Raw genomic sequence first — 27,245 nt, forward strand, 5'->3', positions numbered from 1 at the left:
GGCTGGAGTGACTTCATGAATTTCCAGACAAGAAATTCAATTACATCGTAATGCTCTATCTATACTATAGAGTACATGAAAAAAGGAAAGGTGTTTCAGTAATTCCATTTTGCATGGATTTCATGATATGTTTGTTTTCTAGTCTAAAGATTTCTTGGAGATAAGAGTGAAATAAATGAGGTTTAGGCAACTCTAGAGAATACAGATTAAGATAGAAAAAAATGCCAAACCAAATAAGCCTAAACTCATTTAACAAAGCAATGCCTGTTGATTGATTTATATTTGGTTTTGTAATGGGAATGCACACAGAGTCCACTGCGCCTAACTTCCTGCACTTCACATTTTAGCCTCATCTTTGGCAACTGAAAGCCCAATGGGAAGGTTGATGATAGAAGATCAGATAATCTGCAAAGCAGATAATCTGCTTCTCACAATTGAGTATTAGAACAGTCTAGTAGGCCACCTGAGCCCCCATAATATACCCTTTCCAGGCCCACAAACAGAGCCTTTCAGGTTATTGACCCAAGCCCAGAGGCATCATGGAGGCTCACAATTAAAAGGCTTTGACCCAACTTCTGACCTCAATGTCCGCTTCCTGTGGAGAGTGTCTGAACTGGTCTAACAGAATTGCAGATTTAGGAATGCTGCCCACATTACTTTCAATCTACCTTCTAGCTCACAAAACCATTAGGATCCCATTTGTTCAGATATATGTTGGTGCAACAGCTCAAAACAGTTCCTATTAGTCTTTGTTACACAGATGGCTATGATGTTCTCAAACATTACTTATCTCTTCTATCAAAGGTGACAATCTTTATTTGAAAACATGTAATACATGTATTTGCAGCTTTAGCTCTATGCCTAATTAATGAATACTACATCTTTATTGATGCAGATTTATTAGAAGCCTCAGCATGATCATAGTAATAAACAGGTCTCTGAGAAACAAAACCTCCAGTAACCTTAGTTCTGTAATTGCTTTTGCTTGCACAATAAATGTATATTCAAAACTAGGATAGCTGTCCAAAAATGAAGCAAATTTCATTCAATTGCCTATGAAACTGCCTGGATAGCTAAGAAGCTCAGAAAAAATGAGAAACCTGCTTCTTCAGAGATGGAAACCCCATTTGACAAACTCTCAGTCAGAAGAAAAAATTTTAAATAGGACAATGCTGATACTAGCAAATCAAGTACTTTGTTCTAAATCAGTTTATTCTTTTCTACAGTTTTATTCTCTTCAAAGAGCATAGCAGTAAGAGACTGTTCTTTATCAGTAGTATCTCCAGAACCATCCCCACCATTGAGTATTGAGTCAGATATCTTACTCCTAGGTGACAGATGTAAAATTCCTAATAGCTCGGAGACTGGTCCCAGCTCTGGTCTAATTATGCAGTTCTGAGTTCACTCAGTGACTCATATTACACAAGTACCTGCTTGCCAAATAACTGTTGATGTGTATGCGTGTACAGTGTCTATACAAAAAATAGGAGTAAGCAAAAACCTCTTATGTCTTAGAAAGCAGCTGGAGCAAACTCTGTTATTCATGGGAAGAAAACCATCCAAAGGATACAAGTTTCAGATACAAGTATAACTAGTCAAAGAGAATTCTGTCTAAACTCGAGCATATTCCATCAGCTACCATTTCTCCAGGTCAATCTACAACCCTATCAAAAGCAAAAAACCAAAATCATCAGCAATAGTTAAAATATAAGAAAATAAGACCCTAGATCTTTGAAGTCCATGTGAATTTCCAGACAAGACACATAGGATGCCTACGTTAACCATGTCCTCACTGATAATCAAGTAACAAAATGGTAGCAGGTTTGTGATGGTATGTTTATGATACTTGCCAAAGGGTGATTATGTAATTTTTGGGAAAGTAGAGTTTGCTCTGTAGAAGTTACTTGCCATTAACGTGCAAACCACTATATTTACGTTATGTGTTTTATTATTTTCCAACCAGACAGATTGTGATAGCATTTCTTTTTAGTTTTAAAGCAATTCAATTTATAACATGTACTTAGCTTCAATTTGACAAATACTTTGAGTACCTACTCTATACAGTACATTAAATTAGTTACTGCTAAAGAGTACAGTGATGAATTGCATAACAATTCAGAATATGGAAAATCTGCCTTTTTAAAATAATCCATTTGATTCCTACTTATAATTATTATAACAGTACACAGAAATATATAAACTGGTACTTTTACATTATTATATCATAGGGTTTTTGCCCACTTTCCCTTTTTTAGCATTACTAACAACTATATTTAGGGAATAAAATGATCAATATACTCAAAAAACATGTAATTAATTAATACATTGTTCATCTCAAGTCTCAGAATTTCAAGTTCTAGGTAATGTAAACAGAAAAGATCAGAGCATTTATCGAATTTAACAGTTCCAGAATCCCTAAAAAGTGAAGATTGTTGGCCTTCATTTTGGAGAACTTTTCAATTTATGCCAGATCACTCGTTTATAGTTGGAATTTTATCAGCAGATTCAGATTTTTGTGGGACCTGAAGGCTGCACAATTTATGGGCTCTTCTTTAAGAAAGGAATGCAAAATTAGTTTCAGCTCCTGCAAAGGGGCCCAGCAGTAGAGGAGCCCTACAGCTTCAGCTTCATTAGCTTCTGAACAAATCCATCTCTGGTTTGCAGCCATCAGTAACATGCTTTCATTAATGACATGATGTAAAACAGAGCAACAAGTATCCTTAACTTAAGTTGGGGCGGAAATATATTTCTCTGAAACTTAATTATGGGAGCTATGTGGATCTTGTGAAAATGAGCTCCTACAGCACCCCCAGAAACCTACTTTAACATCACTATGCACAGCATCAGGAGGAGGCTCAAGGTTAATCACTCATTTCCCTTTTCAATCTGTCTCAATTACTGTTATGGGATGCTTCAATTAGTCATTCTCATTCTCTCCAGGGGTAGGGAGAGATTGCAGATAACTCATCCCAAATAGACTTCACAATTTGAATCCCTCCACCCTGCTAAAGCAAAATATTCACTAGAGAAAAGCAAGATTTGCTATCATCCACTCTGTACTCCATCAATGCCACTCTTTCATCAGACAAAAAGAAGCCATAAGTCTTCTGGGATGCAAGGCCTTCTTTTCCCTTCCCCCAAGGAGTAAGTTCTGCTTCTACCACACATTCAGCCCAAGACAGCCCTAGGCGATTGTTCTTAAAACTACCCTTGGAAGGCTCTTTCCAGAAGCTAGCCCCTGAGACAGACAACCATATTATCAATCACAGAGACAGCATATATACTTTTTTTCTATGCCTTTTTTCCCAAGACTGCTTAGCCTTAGAATCTAAAATCTGCAAAAAGAGACATTCAATTACTCTTTAAGAAGCATGTGTGGTATCATTAGTTTATGGAAGACTACAAAGAAAATGTTTTCTAAACCTAGAAAGAGTAATGCCTCTTAACATAGAGAAGATATCGATCTCTAAATTCATGGGATAAGAAAAAATTCTAATCCAATGAAAAGCTTTGTTGCAAAGGTTGTGTTTTTATCTTTGCAAAAAAAAATCTAAGAAGTCTAGGTACTGTTCTCATGATACAGAGATTACATGCATGTGTTACTACAGTAGTATAAAATGACATCTATGAATGGGTAAAGATTTCTAGTTATATTGGCATTTCAGTAATTGTTTATTCTTCCATGAAGAACTAAATTTGTTCAAGGACTGTGTGAAGTGGTCTATTTCTGATCAGTTATTTCTTCCTCTGTGCTATTACTGCACTTTGTACTCATCCACTTAAATCATGGGACAATTACTTGTTCTAAGGACTGTTTCACCCAATAGACAATAAACTCCTGGAGGTGGAGCACTGGGGCTGTTTTCATTTCTGTGTCCTTAGTGGTGAGTAGAGTGCTGATACATAGTAGGCACTCAATGAGTGGGGTTTACTGAAGAAGGAACATGGAATAGATACTATTCAATGGTGAAATTTATATATTTTAAAAATTGACTTTGAATTGTGCTCTTCAATTAAATGGGAATGACAGGGTGCCTAATAGTCTAGGAATTAACATGGCCTATTGAAAAATTTAAAGAGCTACTGTATAAGAGCTGTTCAAAAGATGCTCTCAATGGAAGCAAGCAGTGCTAAGAATGGAGTGATCCATAGTACATAATAATGTCTCCTTCCAGAATAACATTTCAAAACCCAGAGATTAAAAATATTCCAGATGTGTTTAAAATTACATCACTTATTTCAAATTTCTTATAAGATTATCACCTTATTTCCTGACTTCCTTTTCTATAACAGTTGTATTTTTGCACATAAGAATAATACAAAACTCAGTCTTGACTTATGAAACTCTCCTCCACTATGAGCCCAAAATATTTCAAGATAATAATTACAGGCACACCTCAGAGATATTGTGGGCTTGGTTCCAGACCATGGCAATAGAGCAAAAATCACAATAAGGTGAGCCAAATGAATTTTTTGGTTTCCTAGTGCATATAAAAATCATGCTTACACTGTTCCGTAGCCTATTAAGTGCACAATGGCATTGTGTCTAAAAAACAATGCATATACCTTAGTTTAAAAATACTTTACTGCTACACAATGGGAGAAGATATTTGCAAATGACATATCAGATAAAGGGCTGGTATCCAGAATCTATAGAGAGCTCATCAAGATCAACATTCCAAAAATAAATAATCCAGTAAGAAATGTGCAAAAGACATTTCTCCAAAAAAGACATACTAATGGCCAACAGACACAAGAAAAAATGCTCAACATCACTCATCATCACGGAAATACAAATCCAAACCACAATGAGATACCACCTCATACCTGTCAGAATGGCTAAAATTAACAACTCAGGAAACAAGATATGTTGGCAAGGTTGTGGAGAAAGGGGAAACCTTTGTGCTGTTGGTGGGAATGCAAGCTGGTGCAGCCACTCAGAAAGTAATATGAAGGTTCCTCAAAAAGTTAAAAATAGAGCTACCCTATGACCTAGCAATTGCACTACTAGGTCTTCATCCAAAGGATACAAAAATGGTGATTTGAAGGAGCATATGCACCCCAGTGTTTACAGCAGCACTCTCAGTGATTGCCAAATTATAGAAAGAGCTCAGATGTCCATTGACTGATGAATGGATAAAAGAAAATGTGATATATATATATATATATATATATATATATACACACACACACACAATGGAATATTACTCAGTATTAAAAATAATGAAATTTTGCCATTTGCAACAATGTGGATGGAACTAGAGTGTATTATGCTAAGCGAAACAAGTCAGAGAAAGACAAATATCATATGATTTCATTCATATGTGGAACTCAGATGAAGTCAGGGGAAGGGAAGAAATAAGATAAAAACAGAAAGGGAGGTAAACCATAAAAGACTTTTAAGTATAAAGAACTGAGGTTTGATGAGGAGAGGAGGGTTGGGAGCACCCATGTGCTTGAATGGGTGATGGGCATTAAGGAGGGCACTTATTGAGTGTTATATGTAAGTGATGAAACATTAAATTTCTCTCCTGAAACCAATACTACACTATACATTAACTAACTTGAATTGAAATAAATAAAAAATGCTTTACTACTAAAAAATGCTAATCATCATCTGAGCCTTCAGAGAGCCATAATCTTTTTCTCATGGAGGGTCCTGACTCAATGTTGATGGCTGCTGACTGATCAGGTGGTTGCTAAAGATCTGGATGGCTGTGGCAATTTCTTAAAATAAGACAACAATGAAGTTTGCTGCATTGTATGACTCTTCCTTTCATGAATGATTTCTGGGCAACATGAAATGCTGTTTGAGAGCATATTACTGACAAGAGAACTTTTTCCAAAACTGAAGTCTGTCTTCTCAAACCCTGTTGCTACTTTATAAGTCAACTTTATGTAATATTCTCAATCCTTGGTTGTCATTCCAACAATCTGCATAGCATCTTCACAGAAAGCACTTTCTTTGCTCATTCATAGGAAGCAACTTCTCATCCATTCAAGTTCTATCACAAGATTGTAGCAATTCAGTCCCATCTTCAGGTTCCACTTCTAACTCTAGTTCTCCTGCCATTTCTACCATATCATCAGGTACTTCTTCCACTAAAGTCTTGAAGCCCTCATGAGGGTTGGCATCAACTTTTTCCCTTTCCTATTTAATGTTATTTTGACCTCTTCCCATTAGGATCACAAATGTTCCTAATGGAATCTAGAATGGTGAATCCTTTCCAGAAAGGTTTAAATTTATTTTGCCCAAATCCATGAGAGGAATCACTCTCTATGGCAGCTAGAGCCTTATGAAATATATTTCTTAAGTAATAAGATTTGAGAGTTGAAATTAGTCCTTGATCTATAGTCTGCAGAACTGATGCTGTGTCAACAGGCATGGAAACAACATTCATCTCTTAGTCCATCTCCATCAGAGCTCTTGGGTGACTAGGTGTATTGTCAATGAGCAGTCATATTTTGAAAGGAATCTTTTTTTGATCAATAGGTCTCAATAATGGGCTTAAAATATTCAGTAAACCAAGTCATAAAAAGATACATTGTCATCTAGGCTTTGTCACATTTATAGAGTACAGGCAAAGTAGTTTTAGCATAAATCTTAAGGATGCTAGGATCTCCAGAATGATAAACAAGAACTGGCTTCAACTTAGTTATCATCTGCACTAGCCTCTAATGAAAGAGTCAGCCTGTCCTTTGAAGCCAGGCACTGATTTCTCTTCTCTAGCTATGAAAGTCCTACATGGCATCTTCTTCCAATACAAGGCTGTTTTGTCTACATTGAAAATCTGTTGTTCAGTGTAGTCACCTTCATGAATTATCTTAGCTGGATCTTCTAGAGAACTTGTTGCAGCTTCTCCATCAGCACTTGCTGCCTCATCTGGCACTTTTATTGTGACAGAGATGGCTTCCTTCCTCAAACTTCATGAACCAACCTCTGCTAGCTTCAGACTTTTCTTCTGTAGCTTCCTCACCTCTCTCAGCCTTCACAAAACTGAAGACACTTAGGGCCTTGTTCTGGATTAGGCTTTGGCTTAAGGGAATGTTGTGGCTGGTTTGATCTTCTATCCAGATCACTCAGACTTTGTTCATATCAGCAATAAGGCTGTTTCACTTTCTTAGCACTCATCTGTTCAATGGAGTAGCAATTTTTTTTTTATCTCCTTCAGCAACTTTTCCTTAGCACTCACAACTTAGCTGTTTGGCACAGAGACCTAGCTTATTGGCCTAGCATGTCTTTCTCGCTAAGTTTGATCATTTCTAGCTTAGATTCAAAGTGAGAGACATGTGACCCTTGCTTTCACTTGAACACTTAGAGGCACTATAGAGCTATTAATTGGTCTAATTTCAATATTGTTGTGTCCTAGGGAACAATGAGGCCCGAGAAGAGGAGAGAGAGATGGGGAAATGACCAGTCAGTGGAACAGTCAGAACACACACAACATTTATCAGTTAAGTTCACCATCTTACATGGGTATAGTTCATGGCAACCCAAAACAATTACAATAGTAATATCAAAGGTCACTGGTTGTAGATAAATATAATAACAATGAAGCAGTATGAAACATTGTGAGAATTACCGAAATGTGACAAGAGACACACAATGTGAACAAACGCTTTTGGAAAAATGACACCAATAGACTTGTTCAATGTAGAGTTGTCACAAACCTTTAGTTTGTAAAAAACAACAACAACAACAACAAAAACAAAAACAAACTAGTATCTCTGAAGTACAATAGGTGAAGCACAATAAAATGAGTTATAACTTTATATCATATTGGAAGAAGGGAAAGAAGATTAAATCTCAAAAATATTGGTGAAACCTTCCTTGATACCTTCTAACCTCCTCGTCACCACCTCCTTCTTGCATAGTTCCCACATTTTCTTTTTGCACGCAGGGCTCTGACACAATTGAACATTCAACCTGTCTCTTTCTCTACTGTGCTCTGCTTCCTTATCGCATATCATAAGTGAGCATTTCTTATTGTTTCAGTGACCACTTTAGAGTGTGCTTACAGTCATGAATTCAGAAGATAATGGGAAGTAACTAGATAAGATTAGTTGGTTAAAGCTGATTTTAGGAGACTGAGTATTTCTATAATAATAATAATAATAATAATAATAATAATAATAATAGTAAATATTTTACATAATGATAATTTTGACCCAAGTACTGCTCCAAGTGCTTTGTATATATTAAACAAACAATTAAACAACTATTTCTCCCAACTTCTTATAAGATAGGTTCCATTATCGTCCCCTTTTATAGTCAAGAAAGCTGAGGCTCAGAAAGGCTAACAATTGACTGCTACTGTCACTGAGATTCAATCTCAGTTTAGCTTCAGAATCTGTGCTCTTTATGAATAATGATGATGATACTGATGACATCAACAAAGTAATAATACTAAAAGTTAGGAGCACTTATTAGGTGCCAGGCTATTCTAACTACTTGATAGATATTCATTCACTCACTTATTGTAGAAACAACACTAGACTGGAAGTCAAAAACACCAAGATTCTACTCTAAATCCTCATACTGATTAACTGTAAAATTTGGAGAACATCACTTCAAACACTTTGGGTCTCAGTTTTCACAGACACATATTATAGTTACTGAACCAGATGATCTCTCAAATCTAACATTATATTTATCGTCTGCCTACTCAGAATAAACCAACAGAAGAGACCTTTGAGATGAGGGCAGAGGTACTATAATTATATTCTTGCTCTCAAAAAGTGTGTATACTAAGTCAAACAATATCAATGATTGAAGACCAACAAAGATTTCACATGGTACTCAAAATTGCTATTTGGTGGATTAATACAGAATACAAAATAAAATTTGGTAATTGCTATGGACTGAATTATGCCCCCTCACCCCAAATTCATATGTTGAAGCACTAAGTCATTCTGTGATTGTATGTACCCTGATAGGGCCTTTTGGAGGTAATGAAGGTTAAATGAGGTCATAAGGGTAGGGCTCTAAACAACAGGGCTGGTGTCTTTAAGAGGAGGAGACACCAAAGACTTCAATGACTCTCCACCATGTGAGAACACAGCAAGAAGGAGCCAGAAATAGATCTTTTGCCAAGAACTGAATCACCCTGCACCTTGATTTTGGACTTCTTAGCCACTGGGAGAAATAAATTTCTGTAGTTTATGCCACCCAGCCTATGATATTTTGTTAATGGCAGCCCAAGAAAACTAAGAGTAATTAAAGAAAAAAAAATTCTAGAAGCCATAATGGTAAAGACTGCTAAATTGTACATTAAAAAAAAAAAACTTTACATGACAAAAAAAAATTATGCAGTCAAAAGATAACTGGAAAAATATTTGTAACACATGTAACAGAAATAGACTATTACTATATGAATAACTTATAAAATCAATGTAAAGGATTAGTGGGAAAACTGGTAAAAAGATACGAACATGTTTCCATCCTTGATGCCTAGTCCAGTTCCTTGAGAGAGATAGCTAATGATTAATGAACTAAATACATAAATTATGTCATTTCATTTTTGTTAGTCTTTTTAAAGCACACAACTTATATAAATTTAAATATAAATTTTAAACCTATATAAAATTCATTAATTTTATAGAATTATTACAGATTTGTATAGAAATATAAAATCAGATTATATTAAAAACAAAAAAGGTATGGGGGCACCTAGGTGGCTCAGTGGCTGAATATCTGTCTTTGGCTCAGGGCATGATCCCAGGGCCCTAGGGTTGAGTCACACACAGGGCTCCCCGCAGGGAGCCTGCTTCTCCCTCTGCCTATGTCTCTGCCTCTCTTTCTGTATGTCTCTCATGAATAAATAAAATAAATCTTTAAAAAAAACAAAAAAGGTATGTAAAATCCAGAGAACATTTAACAAACTACTCAACCTCACTTTTAACTGATAATAAATAGGTAATACTATAATAAATTAGATATATACACGTCTAAAGAAGATTATATTTCTTTTAATAAATTTAGAAGTTGGTGACACTTACTGTTGGTAAGGAGAGAAAAATGGTAGAGCCTTTTAAGAGGAAAGTTATTTATCAAAATTAAAAATATAAATACTATGGCCCAGCAGTTCTACTTCTAGGAGCGGATTCTACCAATATAATACAAAGACAAACATCAAGATAAAGGAATACTAATGCTCATGACCAGTTGTTTATAACAGTAAAAAACTAAAAATAACCTTACAGATTCATTCATGGAAGATTAGTTCAATCCATTATGGTACACTTTGTCAATAGACTTGTGCAGATGTTAAAACAGAATAAAGGAAGACTGCATTGAGTTACGGAAAAAAAAAAAAAAACAAGGCCCAGACTTTTATATATTATCAGTTGGTGTGAATTTTTAAAAGTATACACATATACATAGGCGCGCGCACACACACACACACACACAATTATACTGGTATTTTTGTAAATATTTTTCTGGTAGAAAACATGAGAAATTTAACAATGGCATTCCAAAAGAAGATATTGGAGAGGGATACTTTCATTTACTGTTTTATTTTGGTGTGTACCTATAATATATATTTAAAAATGTAATTCTTAAAAACAGATTTATATAAAAGTCTTTAAATTATGGTTCTATCTTTAATTTCTAAAAATCAACTACCCTTCCTGAAAAGACTATTTGAATATTCAATAGTCAGTATGGCAAATAATTCAGTGAAGTTAACATTTCTTCCTTCCATAGCAATGTCTTTTTCTTTAGCAATTTCTCTTTTACAAACAAACCACACTGAGTTTGTTCTGAGCTCTCTTCCCATCTTGTACCTTTACATGCATTAAGTTGGCAAATCCAGCTAATGCTCTTCCATTTGTGCTGCTAGGACCCTGGCTCAGGTATTCATTATCTGTTATCTGGTATTCGTTATACTGTTGTCCTTAGACAACAGTAACAGTTCAAGGAGATGTTGTTCCTGAGTTCTACGTAGCACATACTTCACAGATTCTGCTTTCTAATCCCTACAGCAATCACAGGAGGTTGGTATTAACATCTCTTTTTCCTGGATACCTACAATATGATTACAGCTAAAAAATGGTGCAATTGGGTGGATGAAAAGTAATGTCTCATTGCTTGAAATTAAATTTCTCTAACTCTTAAAAGGTGGAACATATTTTTATTCATTTATTGGCCATTATATTCTCCTGCAGCATTTCCTGTCATATGTTTTGTCCATTTTTTAGCTAGGTGGTTTGTCCTTTATTTATGGATTATAGTAGTTTCTCACGTATTTTTAATCTTTTTGCCTCAACTTTTTTTAAAAAAAATTTCAAGCCTATATCAAAATTGCCAACAATAGTATAACGAACATCTGTATACTCTTGGCCTATATTCACCAATTACCAATTGTTAACATTTTGCCACCTGTCTTTCAACTCTCCACCCCCAAACTCTCTCCCTCTGATAGACTTCACAACATTGGGACACTTCTTATCTCAATACTTTCGCATGTATTTTGTGTCTCTTCATACTTTTTGCTATCCTAGCCCTTCACAGATCCCTTCTCCAGCCTAATTAATTCCCGCAACTTCTTGCATCATCCATTTACTGTTTCCTTTCCCTGGAATATATTTCTGCCATTTTCCATATATCCAAATTTTATCCATTCTTCAAGGCCCAACTCAGATGTCCCTTGAGCCTTGCCTTCTCAATTTTCCTTCTGTTGCCTATGCAATTGCATACCACTTATTGCTTTCTTCTTGGTACCACCGTTTATGTATACATTTATGTATATGCCTCACATCTCTAACAGTCACGAGCACTTAAGGAAAGGAATTGTGTCTGGTAGTAACTTATATTTTCCATGGATCAGAGCAAAGCAATTTGTAAATAGGAGACACTCAATAAGCATCTGCAAAATCACTGAATAAGTGCACATTTTTGAGGAAATCAGAGGGAAATTAATAGTCTATTTCCACCCCTTTCAAGAATTCTTTGTGATTTTCTACAAATCACTAAACTTTAGCAGTGATGATACTCATTATAAAATAATATCTCTTTCTTTTCAAGACCAGGCATTTTATATATGCCGTTCACTGTGTCACTTAAACCCTACAACAGCCTTAGACATCATTACCATATTACAAGAGGAAACAGAAGTGTAGAGAGATCAAGTAACATGTCCATGCAGGTAGAGTATTGGTCCATGATTTTTGTCACATTTATCTTTTTATTATTTATATTGCTCACTTCACCTGTAGTGGGTGTTCAATAAATGTTTGTAAAATGACTTGCTTAAAATCGGGTGTTTGCACCTACTAGAGATATATGAATTCAATAATTGATGCTATTTAGCAAACAAAACAAAACAAAAAACCACCAATACAGATAAATAACTCATACTTGATAGTTAAAGAAAAGTTGATGTTATCTGTTATACACAGAAAGTGACATAATAATCTTTGGAACTCTATAATAGGTTGATTTAGCTTTTAACTTTTTGATTTATCATGAACAACAGCAATAGCTAGAGAGGCACGTGCTTGAAACATATGCAAAATTAAGGGGCTTTTTCTTTGGGGGGTTCTGGTGGTGGGCTAGGTAATATTGGCTCTGCTTTTATAACTGGCGATTCCACCAAAATACCATAGATGGGAATCTGTGACTTCTCTATTTAACATTTTATATTATGTTGGAAAAAGTTCAGGCCAAAAATCTAGTGTCAGGACCCTCTATTATCAAACAGAGGATTTGGCTCCCAACATTCACAGGTCTGAGACTTACTAGGCCAAACACGACTTTCCTGGCTGAACAGGGCTACAGGACTTGAAATAACGGGGCTATAATTTCAGTTGTCTTAAAGTCTGACACTAAAGTAATGGATAGGCTTTGATCTTAAAACAAGAAAAGAAAAAAAGTGCATAAACAATTTTTATCAAATTTTGTTTCCCTGAATTATATAGATATTCTCCCAAACTACTATTGTGTTAGTTTTAAACACATTCTCTCTCTCTCTCTCTCTTTTTTTAAGATTTTATTTTTTTAAAGTAATCTCTACACCCAACGTGGGGCTCGAGTTCATAACTCCAAGATCAAAAGTTGCATGCTCTACCACCTGAGCCAGCCAGGTGCTCCTTAAACATATACTCTTAATGAAATCTATTAACTCATCTGAAAACAGTAAGCAGTGCCAAAACAAGTAGTAGACCAACACTCTCAGAGAGAACTCCAGTTTCCTTGATCCAGTCTCAGTGTCTCTGTGGCCAAGGTCAGAGGATCAATTTCTAATATAACAGTAGGAGAAAGGAGGTAACTGTTTTATAGATATGAATTCCAGATTTGGAATTAGGAGGACTAGGAGGCAGGCCTCCTGGTTATGAGACTGAGCCAATCACCTACCCAGCCTCTATGAGCCTCAGAGTCCTCAGCTATAAAATGCAGATGACCATTCCATCCCCCACAGGGCAACTGTTAGGATTTGTGACATAATGGATGTAAAAGCACTTAGCAATTACCTAGCTTTATAAATGCTCAATAAATGTTAATAAATGCAACCTATGGGGACTCCTGGGTGGCTCAGCAGTTGAGTGTCTGCTTTTGGCTCAGGTCGTGATCCCAAAGTCCCAGGATCAAGTCCTGCCTCAGGCTCCCTGCATGGAGCCTGATTCTCCTTCTGCCTATGTCTCTGCCCCCCACCCCGTGTCTCATGAATAAATACATAAATCTAAAAAAAAACAAACAATGCAACCTATGGGGTCTCAAATCACATTTCTTAGGGATTATGATAACCAAAAGTATAATAGTATATGACACCATTAAAGTGTTTGAATTTTAATCTTTTATTTTTTATTTATTTTTTTTTTAAAGATTTTATTTATTTATTCATGATAGTCACAGAGAGAGAGAGAGAGAGAGAGAGAGAGAGAGAGAGGCAGAGACACAGGCAGAGGGAGAAGCAGGCTCCATGCACCGGGAGCCCGACGTGGGATCCGATCCCGGGTCTCCAGGATCGCGCCCTGGGCCAAAGGCAGGCGCCAAACCGCTGCGCCACCCAGGGATCCCTGAATTTTAATCTTTTAATGGTAAAATTTGTTGAAGACATTCTAGGTTCTGCTACTTGAAGGACTAATTTTACTCATATTTTATACCTTATCCAGAAAAATCAACCAACAAATGTTTGTGTTCACTGAATCAGTAAATGATTAAAGAAAACAGGTTTTTGGGTTATAAGCATACCTGCTCATAAGAAATTGTACTGGAATCAACAACAGGCAATCATGTTTTATGATTCCAATTACTGATAGCATTACTCATGCTAACAGTTACTAAGGGCTTAAAGTTTGCTAGGCATTAGGATGCTGTGGCAAAAGGATTCAGAATATGTAAAAGAGAGTTAATTAAGTCAGATCTAGGATTCTGACTAGATCACTAGTCTTGGAGAAGCCAAGAAAACATGAACCTTTTTCCCTTCTACTTTATCAGTTAGATAACTTGTAAGTTATTTAAATTTACTGAGTTTAAATGTGCTTGCACTGCAAATATTTTTGCTTTTAATTGTAACCTCAGATTTAGCAGACATAAAGACAAAAATTCAAAATGCAAAAAATGAAAATAAATGGTGGTAAATATAGAGACTATAAAAAAAGGGGACTTTGGGACAAACTAATTCTCAGAGCAACTTGGAAAGAAACAAGCAAATCTGGATCCATTTTCTTTAAAGAGAAGAATACTGAAGCTATAAAGAAGTGTTATCATCCTGCTAGTTTGCTGATGTGCTGTTTGACTGAAATTTCTGTTTACAAAGAAGTACTATAATATGTCATCTTCACTTATAAAAAAAATTTCTGCTTTACTCAAAAAAAGGACGTATAGACCATATAAACTCATGCCCTCAGTACAATGAATGGTATTTATCTCTATTTTTTAATCTTTATTACGATTCTCATATACAAATACATATAAAGTAGAGCAGACCTTTTAAATATTGGTTCCTCAAACTTGAACATTGCAAATGTGTGAAGAGGAAAACAATGTCAAGTACCCATTTGTGACTGTGCAAATCAGTGTCTCCAAGAAGAGTAGTCTGGATTTGGGGTTATTCTTGTTACCAAAAAGAAAAACAGTCTGTGTCTGTGTGACCAAGAAAAAAAAAAAGCGTAAAAACACTGCTAAAAGCAAACAGAATTCTTGAACTCTGTGACCTATTTTGAATTGAAAAATAAAGTCTACCTTAGCCCCTCAGTCACAGTCCACTCAAATATTTGGGGCTGTGGAACTGTATTTCATTAAGTAGCTGGGCAGTTAGAGACTGAGCCACACGAAAGGCACATAAAGTCCTCTTCTAAGAGTCAATACATCTTCTGTAAGGTCCCCAACCATCCCTAACTCTGACAATCAGTAATTGTCATTAAAAGCTCTCAGTATGTGAAGTAAGTGTAATTAGAGCATCTTGCCCTCACAGGGTGTACAGTACTGAGAAGGCTGGAAGGGTTCATAAATTAGTGCCAATTCACACTCCCTCTATCTACCATGCAATCTGCTGCAAGGGAGAAAAAATTGTATTTATACACATTAAGACAAAAGCCCACTGGCCCCGACAAAATTAACCTAAACACTAACTGTGGTTATTTGAGGGTCTCCCCATTTCATTATGTGTCTCAGATATAAAAGAGATAAAGTTTGCTGCCATCAATAACACTGAACATATCTGCTGATTCTCACAGATTCGGAGACATTAATAATTCAAAATCTTGTGGGAATTTTGTCGTGGTGGAGATACGACTTGTCTGCAAAGAGAGCTCAGGGGATGCTCAGTATGATCTATTCTTCTATATATGCATAACTGCTGCATTCATCACAACAGAGAAGAATACAGGATTCTCTTGTAACTCTGCAATTGAAATTTTTGAATACATATTATAAAGGTCTTATGTATAACATAATAATTCCCAATCAAACATGAAAAGTAATGATCATGATAGGTCATTATACCTTATAGATTAAAAGGACTAGTAGATACATTTTCTCTTATCTCTTAAACATATATGACATAATTAAAAAAACATTGAGACTGAATGGTGAGATGCAAAAAATAAGAGAGAAAACACGTTGGGCTCTCTCCCTACTGGGAGACAGAGTGTGTGTGTATGTGTATACACAAACATACGTGTGTGTATTTATATGTGTACACATATTTGTACATACACACAGTGCATTCATATATATTTATACATATATGTACATACCCACAAATATACACACTCACATATCTATGATCCCTAGGCTTACTTAAAAACTAGAAATTGACAATGTCAGTTACATCACTGACTGTGTTCTGGGACCAACACCTAAGAAGATGATGCTGGCAAAAAATATCCACCAATATTATTCCCCAAAAGTTCCCTTTAGAGACCAACCAGACCCTTAATTCTTGATAAAAGACTTTGAACCACTCTCAATATTAAGGCTAGAACAATCTTTCTAAAACTCAAATCTAATCATGTCATTTCCCTGAGGAAATTCTTCCTATTGCCCTTAGAATAAAGCCCTAAATCCTCTTTAACAAGGCCCAGGAGACCTTATGTGAACTAGCTACCCCAGCCTACCTCTGCTTCATTTCAAGCCATTTTCCACTTCATTTTCTGAGCTCCAGGCACAATGGCCTTCTTTCAGTTCTTTGAAAACATCATAGGGAATCCTGCCTCAGGGCCTTTGAACATGGTGCTTTCTCCATAATGTTCTCCATTTAACAAATTCTTACTATCGTTCAGATCAAAGCATAAAAGTCAATTGCCCAGAGAAGGGTTCCCCCCATCGTTTCCTTCTAAAGCCTAACAGGCAATAATTACTAAATGTACCCAACTTTTTACGTGCATTTTTTTCATTTAGTCTCACAACAACCCCATGAAGTTAGCATTATTATCTCCATTTACACAAGAGAAAATGGATCCCAGAAAGATTAAGAAATACATGGAAGATCATGTAGCTTATAAATGAGGGAAGAGGAATTCACCGAGATGGTCCCCCCAATACATTCTCTCTTCACATGTAAATTCTTTGGTTAACACTTACCATAATATAATCAGTTGCTTAATGTTTGCTTCCCACATTAGAATGTAACCTCTATAAATGCAGAAAGGGTATCTACCTTGTTCACTAAGATATTATTGTGCTGATGCTGGGAACACAGAGGTCCACAAATATCTCTTGTTGAATGAGTGTGTGATACACTGAGTCATTTCGAGCACAATGTAAAGAAAGGCTAATTAATAATGCTCAACACAAGTCATTACCTACCTAATTCCAGTACTAAATTTGGAAACCTGAAATAGACATGAATTATTATTAAATACTATATGCTGTCTAATGAAATTCATAGTAAATATAATCCAAATAGGAAATGTATGTGGTGTGTCTTTAGAGAAAGGAAATCCTGTGTGCATATCTAACACTTGTACTGGAACCTACCAGTAAAAGCAATTGCTCAGAGCACTTTCTGAAAATTCAGTTCTCTATAGATTTCAGAGTAGGCTTGATAGCTCTTAATACCAATTTCAAAGTATAAATACATTTAAAATCACAATGAAAAATTACAGATAACTACAGTAAGATTGTTTCAAAGACTCATAGAGGATCTATCTCAATTAATACAGCTAATCCTTGCATCTAAACAGTCAGTATTACTCCGTACTATATTGAGAAATCTGATCAGAATGATTGTACGTTTTCCTGAACTTAATACATAAGGTCAATTCTACTGACTCTGCGGACTAGTCAAGGTCAGCTCTAGATTTCAAATTTTCATAATTCATGGTTATAACATGAATGAAAGTCTGATTTAAGTATTTATTTCAACATCCTACCTCATTAAATTTTTTATTTACCAGTGTTGCAACTGATGAACAAAATAAATAGGTCTTGTTTTATATTCTTCTTTTCTACCTTTCTGTAATAAAGTGGTTAATGAACACTGACATAGCCAAAGATATGAGGTAGCTTGCTATAAGAAAAATTTTCAAGGAGCACAAATACTATACTTTAAATCATAAGTCATAAAGGCCAATTATACTAGATGAGCAATTACAAGTACATGAAGACAAAAGTCTGTAACTTTATCTTTAGCAATATACCTATTTAGAAAGCCTACAGAGCTCACCATGTACACACAAGAAATATGAACAAATGAAAATATGGAGGACCTCCATAAGATTCAAAGACATCATCCTTATAAGTCCCTTTTCTTATCCATAGGACCACATTCCTCCATATTCTTACTGGTAAGAATAAAATGAATAATCTATATTTTTCGAAAGCCAAGCTATATGCTTTATTAGATATACATAAACTTTGTTCAGCTATCAGAAATGTTTAAAGGGAATAACTGTTCTCTGTCAACAGTTCTACTTCTTCTATGAAGCCTTGCCTGATCATTTCTATGTTCCCCCTAAATCTGAGCTCTGACTCCTTGTTACCATGTCACTTGTCCCTCAAGTACATCCTTCCCTGTTAAAGCACAGTTTCTACTACCTTATATTTCATATATTTATGTGTACATATCTCTCTTCTTAAAGTAGAAAGAAACTCATTCAGGGTAGGTTTTTCATCTGATTAAATTTTACACCTCCTTCCCTGCAATAGCATTTGTCATAATGGATGCACATAAGAGATAGAACAATTCACTTCACAAATAAATGAACATGGCTTTCTGTGAGAGATATGGAGTCAGCTGCCAATATATATTTGCTCCCAACAATACTAACATCAGATATGCTCTCTAGTGCTAACATGCAATAGCTTAAGTGAAAAACCAAAAATAACAAGTGCATGTACATTGCACAGCACAAATATCTTACTATAGTAAGGTTTCTACTTTGGTTATTCAATATTTCAATGTATTTTCTATCAACTGAAATCTCCCTTATCCTGTACTTGTAGATAATTATATAGGTCATTCATTCTTCTTTGCTCAATTTGGACTTTATAGAACTTAACATTCATAATAATCAATAAGAAATCCTTACAAAAGTAAGCTGCTTTGGCCATAGAATTCAAGCTACTGGTCATCCCTCTCTTTGCTACGCATCATGCAATTGTTCTCATTATAGGTCAACCTACAAAGTTTTTTTTTTTTCTCACATATTTCCAATTTTTTTTTTTCACATACTTCCAATATTATTCCTTCTTCCCTTTGGCCCAGATCTACTATTCAACATGTCGCATAATCACGTCTATCTGAAGAGAATCGATAAGGTAATGTGGGTGCAATATCATTGGATATTTTCTTCCCCACCTTAATCACACTGATTAGTTCAATTCTTTGACCAAAAGAGGGATCATTATGTTAATTTTTAAATGAGGAGATAACTAATTAAACCAAAGTAACTCAAAAGGTTTAGAATATTAAAAGAAACAAAGATACTGGGAGAAAAGCTGATTTCAATGGAAGGAACATATTTAAATAAAAATTTTCCCTCCAGTGATGGACATTTTACCAAAAGCTTTAAATAAAATGCATTATTTCATGCATTATGGTATGAAAGTCAAAAGCTCATGAAAGTAGAAAAAGTTGATAGTTTCAGATTACATTACTCTAAATAAAGAAGGAATTGTTGCTGACATCATCTTAAATATATTGCAATATTGACATGTTTTTGAAGGAATTATAGTTGTGTGGCACAAGCCTAAATCAAATTTAGTTCAATCAAATGCAGCATATTTTTAAAAAATAAAAACATATTAGGGATACAAATATATGAAAAGGCCTCTATCAACCTTGTTCTTTATGTGCCAAATTTTTAAATCCCTACTTATTTGCAAGCAAAAAACATATACATTGGTGAAATTTTGGGGTTATATATTCATAAAAAGAGTAATTTCACACACACACAAATTCCTGACCATTGCTTCTCAAAAGTTCACTGAAAAAAGGCAGGGAGGGACCTGTTCCTTTAGAATTCAGTACTGAATGTTTAAACCCATACAAGGAAAACTCACCAAGATTTAAACATAAATAACAAAGGAAAAATGAGAAAAAGAAATAAGAGAATTAAGTCAAACATTGTGTAAACTGAATTCAGACTCTAGGATTTTACAGAGCATTAATCTAATATATGTCAAATTAGATTTTCAAATTCCATAATATTTGATTTCTTTCCTAAAACGGGTTTACTCTTAATCCCAGAAGTTTTTCTTTCAAAGATAAACTACAATTCTAAGTGAGATTTCTATTCAACTAGGAGATCTAGTGTTGATCTTTTAAGTATTTATGAATCACATTTATGATTTTACCCTCCCTAAACATTACTTTTGACTTTAATACAGTTTAGACTCATGTAAGAACTCAAAGATGGTTTAATGTGGATTAAATAATACTCATTTAAAAACAGGACCACTTGTATACTATTTGTCAACTAAAATAATGTCAGAAAAGTTTTTAGGCTTCTGAGAATTTTTTCCAACTTCAACTACAAAGCAACACAGAAGTCATCTAGGAATTCAGTGTAAGACAGATCCTCTTTTGAAACACAATCCCAAAACTATATACAATTGACCACAGGTCATTTTTCTGTCTTTGCTGTGGGACTATAACCTTTAGAGAAAACACCATGACTATGTTCCAGTCTTCAGTGCTAAAGAATCTGCATGGCAGATTCAGCCTAGGATTTTTAGCAATTGGACAGCTTGACCATTCCTTCACACCCTGCTTAATGGAGCTTCTCATTAATATCACTTGTGAACTAGAAGTCACAAAATTAGATCATTCAACAGGAGTCCTTCAGTATGGCCTGTTCACTCATCCAAAAATGGTGTTGAAATATAAGTCTGTCGGTTTGCTCAAAAGCAAATAAAAGACTGCAGCAGGGCATGGATGTATGCAGTCCTTGTATAGTGAGTAGATCTGGGGTGGCATCAAAACAGGACAGCAGTGAAAACATTATACTTAAGAATTCTCTGAAGTATAATTTAACAATACAAAATAAAAGGGGAAACTAAAGATGAAAGAAAAACTGGATAAAGCAATAACAAAAGAAGTTGTTTTGGGCAGAGACTCTGAGGACCAGGGTTTAAGCAGTTAGCTCTTCAGGCCGTGCAAATGCATATAATGCCACTAGTGTTCAAAGTGTTATTGATAGAGCACTGGTATTTTTGCAACATCACATTGCAGCACACAGTAACTCCTAGGAGTATCTTGAGATTTCTGGAAGCATGTGAATATGCGTGTATGTGTGCAAATACCTGGAAATGAGTACATTTTGATACACCCTTCTGATACACCCCCAATTTTTTTAAAAAAAGATTCTATTCTGTACTGAAAAAAATAGATAAATCTCTTTATATAAGTCAGTGTCCTATAATTTACTTTGATATTTATTTTGGCAATGAAATAGCATTTAGGATATAAGGAAGACCCATGTGAAAAAAGGTTGTGTGAACCAGACTAATGTCATTTGAGACAAATCTGCCATGATGACTGTTCTTTGACCTGAAAACTTCTTGAGCACAGCTCCTTTCCCTGCTCACTCCCTTTTGTATACTATATCCTTAAGCACATTCTTGGGGCATAATGTCCTTCATCTGCCCTGGAGATATAACTATGACATACCTATTCTTAAAGATTCTCCTCTTGAGTGGTATTCCCAGTATTCCCAGTCTCTAGGGCTATAAAAACATGTCTTAAGGGAGGTGGAATTGTGGAGATCTACTCCTCTGTGGTCACCCAAGTCAGGCTTCTGTCCATGAATCCCCTTAATAAAGCATTTCTCACCAAGCTGGACTTGCTGGCCTTTCTCTTTGGTCTTATGGCTCCTTCGGCATTTGCAGGCCATTTTGCATATACCTTCCTTTCATGGAACGAAAGCAATAGTTACATATACTTATACATGCACATACACACACAATGAATGTGTGGCATCCACTGTAACTTAAATATATGATTTCTTTCTGTTTAAAGTATAGTAAGAGGAAAAGTATCAAAAAGATTCTTTATCACAAAAGAAGTCAAAGAAGACAAATTAAGATCAAGAAATTCAGAAACTCCAAAGGAGAATCTATACAAAATTACACTATTTGTAACAACAGTGGAACATCTATTAAAAGAAAACTAGACAAGCCTTAGACCAGTGATCAGGAAGCCCTTTAATTTAATATAATAAGAAACAGCTTTATGGACCACAGCATGTTAGAATTACTCTTCTTCAGAAAAGGATCTCTGGGTGATGTCAAGAGACAAGAAGGATAAAGTATGGCTTTGTGAAGCCTGTTTAGAGATGGGAACATAGAGACGTTCATTCTGAAGAAAGAGAAAAGAGAGAGAAAAAATGGCCAAAGTAGAAAAAGTGAAACCTTGCATGTGAATATGTATCATGCACCACTAATTTGTAAGACTCACAAAACCCAAGGCTTTTTGTTCTATCTTGAGTTCTGCCTGGAAAATGATTAATTTATTCTACAGCTATCTAGACTGGCACAGACTGGTGTCAGGTACTACATAAACAGCAGGGATATTAGAGGACAAGCAAGGTCCCTCCTCTCTTAGAGCTTACACTCTAGTGAAGATTGACACACAATGCGTAAATGAATGAGGTAATTTTGATAATAATAATGGCTTTGAAGAAGCAAAAATTGATGTTTTACAAAATACTGGGGAGGTACTTATTGAAGGCCACTGAAAAGGGGCAACTTCAGCTGACACCTGAATGACAAGAAGGAGCCAATCCAGTGAAAACCAGAAGAATGTTCCAGACAGAGGGGGACGGCTAGTGCAAAGGCTCTGAGGTAAAAACAGCCTTCGTGTGTTTGAGGAGAGAAACTTTGTTGTGCTGGAGTGTGCTGAGTCTGTAGTGTGGTATTACATAGGGCCAAGGAGTAAGGCAGGGCTAGCTAATAGGACCTTATTGGTTGGGTTAATGAGTCAATAAATCTTCTCCTAAGGGCAGCAGAAGACACCAGAGGTTTTAAAACTAGGGAAGAGTTGGGAGAGAGTATGGTAATACAATGTGAAGTTTATATTCTAAAAAGATTACTTCAGCTGATGAGTGAAGTCAGAATTTTAGGGAGATCAGAGTAGAAAGAGGTGAGATTGATTAGGGAATAATTACAAGGTAAGAGGCAGGAGTTGCTGGCATCTGGTGTTTAAATAGAGACAGTGAAGATGAACAGAAGTTGATGAACTCAAGATATATTTTGAAGGCAGATCCAGTAGGATTTACTGATAGGTTAGATATGGGAAGAGGGAGATGATGGAAAGAAATCCAGGAAGTCTTATATTCAAATAAAGAGTAGAGCCATTTACCGAAATGAGAAAAACTGAGGGAGAAGCAATCTAAGGATGGGAAGGGAGATCAAGAATTCTATTTTGCATATGATAAACTTGAGATTTTTATTAGATATCCAAGATGAGATATCAAATAGGCCTTTTGATATATATGAATCTGGCATTTGGTGAAGAAGTTATACCTGAAGATATCAATTTGGTAGCAGATGCATTTTGATGTTACAGAAAACCATGGTATTGGAGGCTCCTGGATGGCTCAGTCAGTTGAGCATCCAACTCTTGATCTTGGCTCAGGTTGTGATGTCAGGGTCATGAGATAGAGCCCTGTGTTAGGGTCCACATTGAGTGTGGAGTCTGCTTGAGATTCTCTCCCTTGCTCTCTCTGCCTTACCTCCCCCCACAAACAAAACAAAACCACCATAGAATTGGACAAACTTTCCTAGGGAGTTACTGTAAGCAGAGAAAAGACCAGGACGCATGACCAAGTACTGAGACACTCTAACATTTAAAAGTTAAGCAGAGAAAAGAACCCACATAGGAAACTGAGAAGACATGGTCAGCAAAGTAGATAGAATCCCAAGAGAGGGAGGTATCATGGAAATGAAGAGGAAAGTATGTTTCAAAAAGGGAGTGATCAATTGTGCCTACTACTCCCAAGTGTTTAAGCAAGAAAAGAACAGAGAAACCACCACTGACTTTGTACAGATGGAAATGACTGGTAACCTTGATAACAGCTGAGTTAAGTTCTTAGCAGAGTGTAAGGGAGACTTGATACGAGTTAACTGAGGAGGTTTAGTGTAGTAAGGAATGAAGACTGGAAAAGTTGTCTAAAATCCCTCAGCAAATATCATCCTCAATGGGGAAAAACTGGGAGCTTTACCCCTACAGTTCGGAACACTATAGGGATATCCACTCTTACCCTATTTATTTAATATAGTGCTGGAAGTAGTAACCACAGCAATCAAACAAAAAGAAGTAAAAGACATTCAAATTAGCCAGGAGGTAGTCAAACTTTCACTATTTGCAGATGACATGATACTATACATAGAAAACCCTGAAGACTCCATCACAAAACTGCTAGAACTGATAAACGAATTCAGTAAAGTCACAGGATACAAAAATCAATGTACAGAAATCTATTTCATTTCTTTACACCAATAACAAAGCAGCAGAAAGAAATTAAGGAATCAATCCCATTTACAATTGCACCAAAAACAATAAGATATCCAGGAATAAACCCCCCAAAGAGATAAAAGACCTATACTCTGAAAACCATAAAACACTGATGAAAGAAACTGAAGATGACACAAAGAAATGGAAAGGCATTCCATGCTCATGGATTGGAAGAATATTGTTAAAATGTCTATACTACCCAAAGCAATTGAAAATTTAACATAATCCCTATCAAAATACCACCAGCATTTTTTCACAGAGCTAGAACAAAACAACCCTAAAATTGGTATGGAGCCACAAAAGATCCCAAATAGCCACTGAAACCTTAAAAAAGAAAAGCAAAGCTAGAGGTATCACAATTTCGGACTTCAAGTTATATTATAAGCTGTAATAACCAAAACATTTTGTAACTGGTACAAAAATAGACACATAGATCAAGGTGCCAGGGTGGCTCATTAGGCTAAGTTTCTGACTCTTGATTTCAGCTCAGGTTATTATCTTAGGGATTGAACCCCATGTTGGGCTCCATGCTCAGTAAGGAGTCTGCTTGTCCTTTTCCCTCTGCTCTCTCTCTCAAATAAATAAACAAAATCTTTTTTAAAAAATAGACACAAAGATCAACAGAACAGAACAGAAAACGCAAAAATGAACCCAGAACTATATAGTCAATTAAACTTTAACAAAGAAGGAAAGAATATCCAATAGGAAAAAGCCTCTCCAACAAAGGGTGTTGGGAAAATTGGATAGTCACATGCAGAGGAATGCCACTGGACCACTTTCTTACACCATACACAAAAATAAATTCAAAATGGATTAAAGACCTAAATGTGAGACCTGAAATCATAAAATTCCTAGAAGAGAACACAGGCAGCAACTTCTTTGATGACCTTGGCCATAGCAACTTCTTTCTTGATACATCTCCTGAGATAAGGGTAACAAAAGCAAAAATAAATTTTTGGGACTACATCAAAATAAAAAGCTTCTGCACAGTGAAGGAAACAATCAACAAAACTAAAAAGCAATTTACAGAATAGGAGAAGATAATTGTAAAGGACATATATAATGAAGGGTTAGTATCCAAAATATATAAAGAACTTACAAAACTCAACAACCAAAAAACAACCCAATTTAAAAATGGGGAGAAGACAGGAATAGACATTTCTCCAAAGAAGACATAGATGGCAACACACACATGAAAAGGTGCTCAATATCACTTACCATCAGGGAAATGCAAATGAAAACTACAATGAGATATCACCTCACACCTGTCAGAATGGCTAAAATCAACAACATAAGAAACAACAGGTGTTGATGAGGTTGCAGAATGCAAACTGGTGCAGCCACTCTGGAAGAGAGTATGGAGGTTCTTCAAAAAGCTAAAAATAGAACTACACAGCAATCCAATAATCACACTACTGGGTATTCACCCAGAATACTAATTCAAAGGGATTCATGCACTTCTATGTTTATAGCAACATTTTATCTATAATAGCCAAATTATGGAAGCAGCCCAAGCGTCCACTGACTGATGAATGAATGGATAAAGATGTGGTGTGTGTGTGTGTGTGTGTGCACGTGCATGCGGTGTGTGTGTGTATGAATATTACTGAGCCATAGAAAAGAATGAAATCTTGCCACTTGCAAGGACATGGATGGAGCTAAAGAGTATTATCCTAAGCCAAATAAGTCAGTCAGAGAAAGAGAAAGACCACATGATTTCACTCATATGTGGAACTGGAGAAACAAAACAAATGAGCAAAGGGTAAAAGTGAGAGGGAGAGGCAAACCAAGAAACAGATTCTTAAGTATAGAGAACAAACTGATGGTTACCAGAGGGGGAGGTAGGTGGGAGCTGGGGGAAATAGGTGATGGGGATTAAGGAGGGCACTTGTGATGAGCACAGGACTATATATGGAAGTGTCGAATCACTATACTATATACCTGAAACTAATATTACACTGTATGTTAACTAACTGGAACTTAAAAACTTAAAAAAATTATTTGCTTGGAAGGAGAGCAGTGAGATGGGGCAGTCCCTGGAAAAGGAGTTGGAAGGTTATAAGAGCATGGTCCAGCAGGGGCCCACACTCAATCCTACCCTAGTTTCTGGGCTTAGTGCTAATAACTGGGATAGAATGCAGGATCTTGAGTTTTTTTTTTTTTTTGAGTCACTGATACAATAAACACTTATTGAAACATTTATTGAAGACCTACTAGATTCAAAGCACAGTGGTAGGAATCAGAATAGAACTAAGGCTACAGGCCCAGATTTTCAGTACTTGAACTCTTGCTAGGGAGTAAACTTGTGGAATTTGGTTCCAAGGAAACAAAAAAAGTGGGCTAACCTTCAGGTCCCACTAGCCTTACTGTAGTTCACATCTGACCGATAGAATGACCGACAGATAAATGGACAGGTTGTCATATTTTTTTTCTTTCTTTTTTCAACTGGAAGTTTGTACTTTTTGATCACCTTCACTTATTTCACCCACCCCTTGCAGATATTAAAAGAAGACAAAAGAAATAGAGATAAATGAATATGTAATAAAGATTGCATAAAATGTATGTTGACAGTTAGGGAATATATATTTATGTATAAAGTGCAAAGAAGGTTAGCAACAAGAAAAAAAACAAAACAAAACAAAAAAGAACAAAGAAAATATGAAGCTATCAATGAAAGGAAAGAAACTGCAAGCACTGAATGGCCCCAGGACTCAGAATAGCTAAAATTTTGTTGCTGAGTAACAAGTCGGAGAGAAGCATCAAACATGCATTCAGCCATGATCAATCAGTATTTTTCTCAGAGATTATAAGGTACTCCCGCAGCAAACGGTAAGTCTTTAG

General features: G+C 35.8%; 1 protein-coding gene across 17 annotated transcripts in view; it reads right to left on the bottom strand.

Moving 5' to 3' along the window:
* Positions 1–27,245, bottom strand: part of SLC10A7 (solute carrier family 10 member 7) — a 242,850-nt gene that overhangs the window by 106,936 nt on the left and 108,669 nt on the right. For 2 of the 17 annotated variants that reach the window (XR_004804911.2, XM_035698731.2), the window contains exon 7: positions 21,723–21,798. The exons of the other annotated variants lie outside the window; for them this stretch is intronic. Coding sequence is in view for 1 of the 2 variants with exons in the window: in XM_035698731.2 (XP_035554624.1) it covers positions 21,723–21,798 (76 nt within the window). In the remaining variant the exon portion in view is untranslated. The remainder of the gene's footprint in view (positions 1–21,722; positions 21,799–27,245) is intronic. 17 annotated transcript variants of the gene reach the window in all.

This window comes from Canis lupus, chromosome 15 (genome assembly GCF_003254725.2).
Source record: "Canis lupus dingo isolate Sandy chromosome 15, ASM325472v2, whole genome shotgun sequence".
Lineage (NCBI taxonomy): Eukaryota > Metazoa > Chordata > Mammalia > Carnivora > Canidae > Canis > Canis lupus.